At 53.3% G+C, this 8,314-nt stretch overlaps 1 protein-coding gene across 1 annotated transcript in view; it reads right to left on the reverse strand.

Moving 5' to 3' along the window:
- The window catches only part of APCDD1 (adenomatosis polyposis coli down-regulated 1), a 31,802-nt gene continuing 23,488 nt past the window's right edge, over nucleotides 1-8,314 (reverse strand). The window contains exons 5-6 of the mRNA XM_010859114.1: nucleotides 1,645-1,966; nucleotides 1-555 (exon numbers count right to left, since the gene is read on the reverse strand). Of these exons, the coding sequence (XP_010857416.1) occupies nucleotides 104-555; nucleotides 1,645-1,966 (774 nt within the window). The 3' untranslated portion in view covers nucleotides 1-103. The remainder of the gene's footprint in view (nucleotides 556-1,644; nucleotides 1,967-8,314) is intronic.

The raw sequence follows: 8,314 nt of genomic DNA on the forward strand, positions 1-8,314 counted from the left end.
CAAGTGCATCTGAGGAAGAAGTGTCTCTTCTTTTCATAAAGAAAGTCTGTAAATTGTAAGGCATCCTGGTGTGGGAAACAAAAAAATCACACCCTTGGCACTTCTAGCCGAGGCCGAGCCAGGGTGACAGAGTCCAGAGGCCGGTGAGCCCGGCCAGCAGCAGGGGACCTGGGCTGCTCCCGGGGGCCTGGCTGCGGTGCCTGTGCCCCCCGGGGTCCTCGGAGAAGTCCTCAGGCCTGGGCGCCGACGAGGCGCACTGCACCAGGGGCATCTGGTAGGACGTGGCTCTCTTCTCGGGCCGGTCCGGGCTGGAGCCGTCGCTGGGTCTCTGGCCGTTGAACAGCAGGTAGCGGCCGCGTGTGTCCCGCTCCATCTTGAAGATCTCGTACTCTGTGTGAGGCAGCCTGATGCCCAGGGCCACGCAGCCATTGGTGTGGGTCACATCCTGCTGGACGCCCACCTGCCAGGAGCCCTCGGCCCCACACTCGTTCCCGCTGAAGACGTTGAGGAGCGAAGCCGTGGCCGCGTCCATGGGGGTGACCTTCATGTGGTTCACTGCCAAGGAGACAAGATGGCTCCCTGACGCGCGGCTGCTGGTGGCACCACGCCCCAGGCCCCTGCTGTCAGCCCACCCCGCAGACCATGGCCCACAGGAGGGACTCTCAGATGGAAAGGGTATCACGTGTGGACATGACCAGTGGCCACCCCTGGCACCCTGCAGGGACCACCAGGGGAGGTTCAGCCCATCTGCTGTCCATGCTGAGCCCACAGAGCGGCTGACCCAGCCTGTCCTAGGAAGCCAGACTGTGCCCGGGGAGTGGTCTCTGGGGACCCCACTCATTGGGATGGACACCATCATCAACAAAAACTGGAATTTGTTTTTATGAATAGATTTTGAGGTTTTTAAGTAGTTTTGGTGTCACACACCTATATGAGCGAGCAGTCATGCAAATTAATACTGGCCTGTGAATTGGGCAACTAAGGTTAATTAGGTGGCAAGCAAGAAAAATATGCTTAAATCCATTAAAGGGAAACCCCAACCAACTTCAAGCCCCTCTCAGGGGCCATATTCTGTGTACACACAAGAGCTGTGGGGGGTCTTAGACCCAGAGGGTTGTTCTCTGGGCTACCACCATGGAGGGCCCATTCTCCCTGGAGCCTAGCTTCCTCCCTATAGGGCTCAGGTGCCCCGGGGGGCTTATCTGCATTGTCAGATACACTTCATAATAAATGGACTGAACCCTGGGATGCTGTCATGGGAGGGGTCACACCACTGTCTTATTTGTCCATGACAGGGTGGGCGCCTGCCTAAAAAGATGCACAAGCTCACACAAGCCTAGAAACAGAGTCCATAGGACCCCCTGGCTGACGGCGGCCTGGCGGTGTCACCCTTCACCTGCCTGCAGGCCTCCGACCTCCCACCTGCCAGTGGGTGGCATCTTCTCCAGGGCCAGACGGGGAAACATTGGGGCACCAGAGGCGCCACTGACCACAGCCCAGGGTCCGCAGTGAATGATGCCCTGGAGGCTGGAGGTCTCCTCCCCAACATCCCTGCAGAGAAGATGCCCTGTGCCCTGGCTCCGCCTCCAGGCACGCCCCCAGACCGCCCCCATGACATCAGCTCCGGGGCGGGGCGGGCCCTACCTTTGAACACGAACTCTGTGCCGCCCAGGACCCTGGCGGAGTGCACGCCACGGCTGTAGCGACCCCTAGCGTAGAGGGTGAAGGTGGGGTGCTTGCACACGGGGTCCGAGTAGTGATAGTAGTGCCCCTCCCAGCTATGGTTGTTGTCGTGGAAGATGAAGTGGCGCGTCAGGAAGAGGACCTCGGGCCGCACCTCGCAGCGCTGGCTCACCCACTCGCCGTGCAGCCCCACAGTTAGGTCCGCCTTGGGGGGCAGCAGGGGCGGCCGGTGCTCATCTGAGCGGTGGATGATGCGGCAGGCGACGCAGGCATGGTCGTGGTTCTGCAGCCCAGACACAAGGTGGGAAGAGATGGTGTCCAAGAGGGCAGTGCAAACGCACAGCCTTTGTCTCCCCCGGGGCCCCGTACCCTGTAACCAGGGTACCCGAGGGTGCCTGGGGGCGTGTGTGCCCGCCTGTTCTCACCAGTGCACGCTTGTGTGGGCTGATGGTAGAGCCAGGCCTAAGTATTTCAGCTGTGATCTGAAGGCCCTTTGAAAATCCTGTTACATCTTATTCCATACCACCTGTCCTGGACACTTGATGTCAAAAAGAAAGGCTGGTACCACCTTGCCCAATTAGGATGGGTACTATCAAGACCCGGCTTCCCCAGTGACTCAGGGGTAAAGAACCCCACCTGCAATGCAGGAGACATGAGAGACCCAGGTTCGATTCTTAGGTGGGGAATATACCCTGGAGGAAGGCATGGCAACCCAGTCCAGTATTCTTGCCTGGAGAATCCCATGGACAGAGGAGGATGCTGGGCTACAGTCCATAGGGTCAGGGCTGAAGCGACTTAGCATGCACTATCAAGACTAGCGGAAAATGAGAGTCTTGGTGAGGACGTAGAGAAACCGGAACCCCAGTGCACTGCTGGTGGGAATGTAAAATGATGTAATTGCTTCGGAAAAGAATTCACTTAGGACCTGGCACCCTGCTTCTGGTTTATACCCTAAAGAACTGAAGTCAGGGCCTCAAAGAGGAATCTGTTCACCCATATTCACATCAGCACGATTCACAATAATCCAAAGGCGGAAGCAACATTGTGTATCAGTGGCTGAATAAAGAAAATGTGGTCCAGACATACAAAGGAATCGGATTCAGCCTTGAAAAAGGAAGGGGATTCTGACACATGCAGGTTGTTACATGGACAAACCTGGAGGACATTATACCCAGTGAAATGAGCCGGTCACAGAGGACAAACCCCCGTATGATCCCACATAGAGGGACCTCAAGTGGACAAATCCATGGAGACCAAAAGCAGAACAGAAGTAACTGGGGGCTGGGATGGATGAAGAGGAAGGTTATACAACAAACCGAATGTCCTTGACATCACCGAACTGGATGCCTAGACGTGGCTAAGATGGTACACTTTGTTACCTATATTTTACCACAGTTAGATTTTTCCACTGAAAATAATTATGAGACACTAGAAGGAAAAAGGGCTTCCGAGGTGGTGCTAGTAGTAAAGAATCCACCTGCAAATGCAGGAGACATAAGAGACGCAGGTTCAATCCCTAGGTGGGGAAGATCTGAAGAAGGGAATGGCAACCCACTCCAGTATTCCTGCCTGGAGAATCCCATGAACAGAGGAACCTGGCAGGCTATAATCCATGGGGTTGCAAAGAGTCAGACATGACTGAAAAGACTTAGGATGCACACACGCTCAAAAGGAAAAAAGCACTTCAGTTACCGTGGGTGACTCGGGGCGCTGTGTCATGAGGGTAGGGGTCTCCAAGAAAGAGGGCATGAGGGCTTGGCCTCAAGGAGGCAAGAGCAGAGGCCAGGGAGGATGTGGGCACTCCTGTACCCACCTGTATCCACTGGCCCGAGGTCTGGACAGTGTGCCAGCTCTTTGTGATTTCTGCTTTATGGCTTTAAGCCATGTAATTAGTGTGAGAGCAGCCAGTTGTCTGTGGGGAGTGCCTCTTTGCCTGGGCCTGCCTTGGGGCATCAACATGGATTCTTCACGAGGGCTGTCTAGGGCTGCAGCTGAGAAAACCCCCTCTGAGTAGGGGCCCCAAGACTGTCAGCCATGTGGATGCTGTCTGCCTGGAGCAAGGCTCGGGGTTCATAGAAAAAGCTGAGGTCTGGGAGTTGGGAGGGCAGCTCCGTGACCAGACAGATAGCCACTGCCGGCTGCAGGACCCAAGGCACAGGAGGCCTGTGGCCAGGGCTGCCTCCCCAAACAGGCATCCTCTCTGCCCCTCTCCCTGCCACCCGGGCTGCCAGGTGCCGGCCACGCTAGAAGCCCACGCCCATGTGACTGCTCTGTGGTGGGAGGGTGGCCCTGGCTCTGCCCCTGCCTGGGGCCCACCAGGCACAGCTCCTAGCCTGCGGGCAGGACTGACAGGTGGTCACTCGGCAGGCAGGCACTTGTTCTCTGGGAAGAAATCCAACTTCCAGGCCTTTCCATCCCTCGCACTGACTCTGAGAGGGGCTGCCCCTGAGAGCGGGCGGGCAAAGGAGGGGACCAGGGCATTCCAGTCGCCCCCTCGACACTCTCCTTCTGGGACAGTGTGACGCCCACTGACAGACCTTGTGCTCATCAGTGGAGCCAGGCACTGTTTTCGGGAGAGGAGGTTTGTTTGGGGCTTGAGGAGGAGATGCAATAGGCAGCACAGAGGCTCCTCTGTCCCAGGCCCCATGTGTTTGTGCACCTGTGGTTTCCTGCCCAGATCTCTGAGATACACAAGAAAGTGCCCTACAGCCCGTGGTCAGCAGGGGGCTGTCTGCAAGCCACCACGAGGACATGGACTGGAAGGACACATGCACACAGCACACGAGGGCTTCTTTGCACAAAAAATGATGATTCCAGCCATGGCAGGAGATCCAAGGGCCAGCAACTGCAGCTGGGGACTGTAGGAAAGTTACCAATCTCTCCATGTCAACGTCCCCATGCATAAAATGGGCACTCTTATACCTGCATAAATCCTGTAGGAAATGAGCACAGATTAAGGCAGGTCCCACTCTGTACTCTGAGAATTGCTACATAGAGAAGTCTCAGCAAGTTGGGTCTGTGCGTGCTGGTACTTGGTAGGAAGACCAAACAAACAGCACTTCTGCTGTATGTGCTGCATGATAGGATGAAAAAGATAAATTTAGTTGAAAGAAAGCATCACTGAATTCAGTAATTTTGCCATGATGTATTTTCTTGTAAATTTCTAGGAAGTGAAGGTTTCAAGTATTTTTTACCCCAAAAGGGGGTTCTGATACGCAAAGTCTGGGATGGAAAGCTAATATAATGCCTGTAACACTGTATGAGCTCCTGCATCCAGGAAGTTAGCCCCTTAATGGCTAGTGTTATTGTGAGCAGCACCTTGATCAAACTATACCTGCTGTCCCTGCTTCCCCACCCCAGTCCACAATATCTGAGTGAAACCAGCCCAGTACTCAGACTCAAGTCTCTGAGATTTCACAAACATTCTGATGCTGGTGCCTATTAGCAACCATGCCAGGTGGTGCAGGAGACACCCTGGAAAGAGAGAGAGCCCTCTGAGAGCACACACCAGGCTGCTTCCAAAACACACACAAGGAGCGACAGTTTGGCTACTCCCCTGGGAGCTCGCCAGCTGGCAGCCTGCTGACTGCTCCCCCACTCCTGCCTACCAGCCAGATCCTACACAGCCCACATGCACTGCAGGTCCCGACAGGCTGACCCAGCCTCCACTTGCTTGCTCCTGCTTCCACCACTCGGTTTGCTATCTGGGAATTTAAAAACATCACTTGTGACCACTTCATTTCTGGCCAATCTAGGAAGACACGAGCCTCAGTCCCTGAAAAGATCTGTTTGTTTCCTCAAACACCAATATCATTCAGGAAGTGCCCAGAATTCTTCGACTGGGCGGATGGGGCAGCAACAAGGGGTCTTAGTTCTTAGAAGAGCTGCTCCGATGACACCAGGGATCAACTGCTCTTCAGAAAAGGAACCAGCTCAGAGGAGGGGGCACTACTGTGGGGCCCAGGCTGGTCCATGCCCAGCACGGTGGTGTCTGGTGTTTTTCTTTAAGAATGACAGGGCAGGGGTCCTAAACTCTGAGATGAAGACCTGCTGAACTCTGGTCCCTTCATGTGAGTGAGGGTCCTGACTGAACCATTTCTGGTTGGCAGCAGAGAAAGGCAGGCTGGGTAGTTTTGGAGAAGCTTGTCATCCATCAGCTGGGAGGGAGTGGGAGGAAGCTGGCCCTTGGGTATTGATCTTGCCAAATTTGTAAACTAGTTACTTGACTTCATGCATCCTAAGTCGCTTCAGTCGTGTCTGACTCTGTGAGACCCCATGGACTGTAGCCCGCCAGGCTCCTCTGTCCATGGGATTCTCCAGGCAAGAATACTGGAGTGGGTTGCCATGCCCTCCTCCAGGGTATCTTCCAAAGACAGGGATTAAACCCACGTCTCTTATGTCTCCTTCATTGGCAGGCAGGTTCTTTACCACTAGTGCCACCTGGGAAGCCCCTGTAATGGTAAAATATACATAAAACTTTCCATTAAAGTGCATTCACATAGTGGTCCAATAATCACCACCAGCCGTCTCCAGAACTTCTTTATCTTCCCAAACTGAAACTCTGTCCCCCCTCATTTGAGCCCCTGACAATCAGCATCCTACTGTCTGTCTCTAAGAATATGACAACTTGAGGTCCCTCATATATGTGGGATCATACAGTCCTTCTCGTAACTGGCTTATGTAACACAACGTCCTCAAGGTTCGTTCACATGTCAGCCTGTGTCAGAATCTCCTTCCTAAGGCTGAGTGGTACTCCACTGTGTGCGTGCGCATGTGGTTTAGCCATCAGCCGCCGGCGGACATCTGCTCTGCTTTCACTTGTTCCCTACAGTGAACGATTCTGTAAACATGGCTGTCCAATATACCTCAGACCTTGCTTTCAGTTCTTTAGGGTCAATACATGGAATTGCTGGATTGTAATTCTGTCTTTGGGCTTCCCTGGTTGCTCAGTGGTAAAGAATCTGCCTGCCACTGCAGGAGGCACAGGTTTGATCCCTGGGCCAGGAAGATCCTCTGGAGGAGGACATTGAAACCCACCCCAGTATCCTTGCCTGTATAATCCCATGGACTGAGGAGTCTGGTGGGCTACAGTCATTGGGTCGCAGAGTCGGACACGACTGAGCGACTGAACAACAACAACTCTGTGCTTAACGTTTTGAGGACTTGCCATACTGTTTTCCACAGCAGCTGCACACCGTACATTCTCACAAAGGTCCCCTTTTTCTATATCCTCACCAATTGCTACTTTCTCCTTTCTTGGTAACAGCCATCCTAACAGGTGTGAAGGTGGTAACCCACTGCAGTTCCGATCTGCATTTCCCTAAGGATTAGAAATGCTGAGCATCTTTCATGCGCTTATGGGCTAATTTGTACATCTTCCGTGGCTGTGCCACATGGTGTGGAATCTCAGCTCCCCAGCCAGGGACTGAACCTGTGCCCTGGCAGTGGAAGCCTGAAATCCTAACCACTGGACTACCAGGGAACTCCCTTTACTCATTTTTTAATTGGGTTTCTTTTATTGTTATTGTTGTTGAGTTGACTAGTCACTATTTTAAACAACTCTTTCAGTTGGTATTAAGAAACCAAATGTCACAAATGAGTGTGGGATTTCTGGCCTCTCGATGGACACTGTCAACAAGGGGACAGTTTCAGTCATGGTTGGATAAAGAGAACAACTTTCTGTCTTGTGGACAGGATTTTTTTAAAAGTTCTGATTTGTGCTGTTAATTACCACCATCCTTGGCTTGAATATTGGACTTCCCCGGTGGCTCAGATGGTAAAGAATCTGCCTGCAATGCAGGAGACCCAGGTTCAAAGTTCAATCTCTGGGTCGGGAAGATCCCCTGAAAAAGGGAGTGGCAACCCACTCCAGTATTCTTGCCTGGAGAATTTCATGGACAAGAGAAGCCGGGTGGGAAGTCCATGGGATTGCAAAGAGTTGGACATGACTGAGCGACTTTCACTTTCACTTTGGCTTGAATAAAACTCAAAAGACTTATAGGAACAACCGTGGGGAAGCAGAAATTAAGGCTGAGATACTGCCCCAGGTGTGAAATTTCTCTTTTCCAAGATGCTTTTCTTTTTAAAAAAATATTTATTTATTTGGCTGGGTCGGGTCTTAGTCACGGTACTTGGGATTCTTCCTTGCAGCACAGGACTCTCTAGTTGCGGCAGGCAGGCTTAGCTGCTCTGTGGCGTGTACGATCTTAGTTCCCCAACCAGGGATCAAACATGTGTCCCCTGCATTGCAAGGTGGATTCTTAACCATTGGACTATCAGGGAAGTCCCTCAGATGCTTTACTTAAATAGCAGGCTTTTACGATGACTACGGGGGAAGAGCGTTTCAACATGAGGAGTGACCTGCAGCAAGAAATGGGTTGGGTGTCTATAACTGAAGCCTTAGGCCCCACTCCCCACCCCTGGAGGCTGGCAGTCTGTCTGGCCAGACCGGAGCAGCGCTCAGACCCCGCTCAGCCTGGTTACTGCCGGCCAGGAGCTGACACGGGTGCTGAGGGAAGAGGACTCAGCCGCACAAAGATGCTGCCCGGCAACCCCGTAGCTGTGATGCAGGCACCACGGAGGGGCCCAGCTGGAAGGACAATGGGAGAGGGCAAGAGAGGCTCGGCCGCTT

The sequence above is a fragment of the Bison bison genome, unplaced genomic scaffold (assembly GCF_000754665.1).
Source record: "Bison bison bison isolate TAMUID 2011002044 unplaced genomic scaffold, Bison_UMD1.0 scf7180017864453, whole genome shotgun sequence".
Classification (NCBI taxonomy): domain Eukaryota; kingdom Metazoa; phylum Chordata; class Mammalia; order Artiodactyla; family Bovidae; genus Bison; species Bison bison.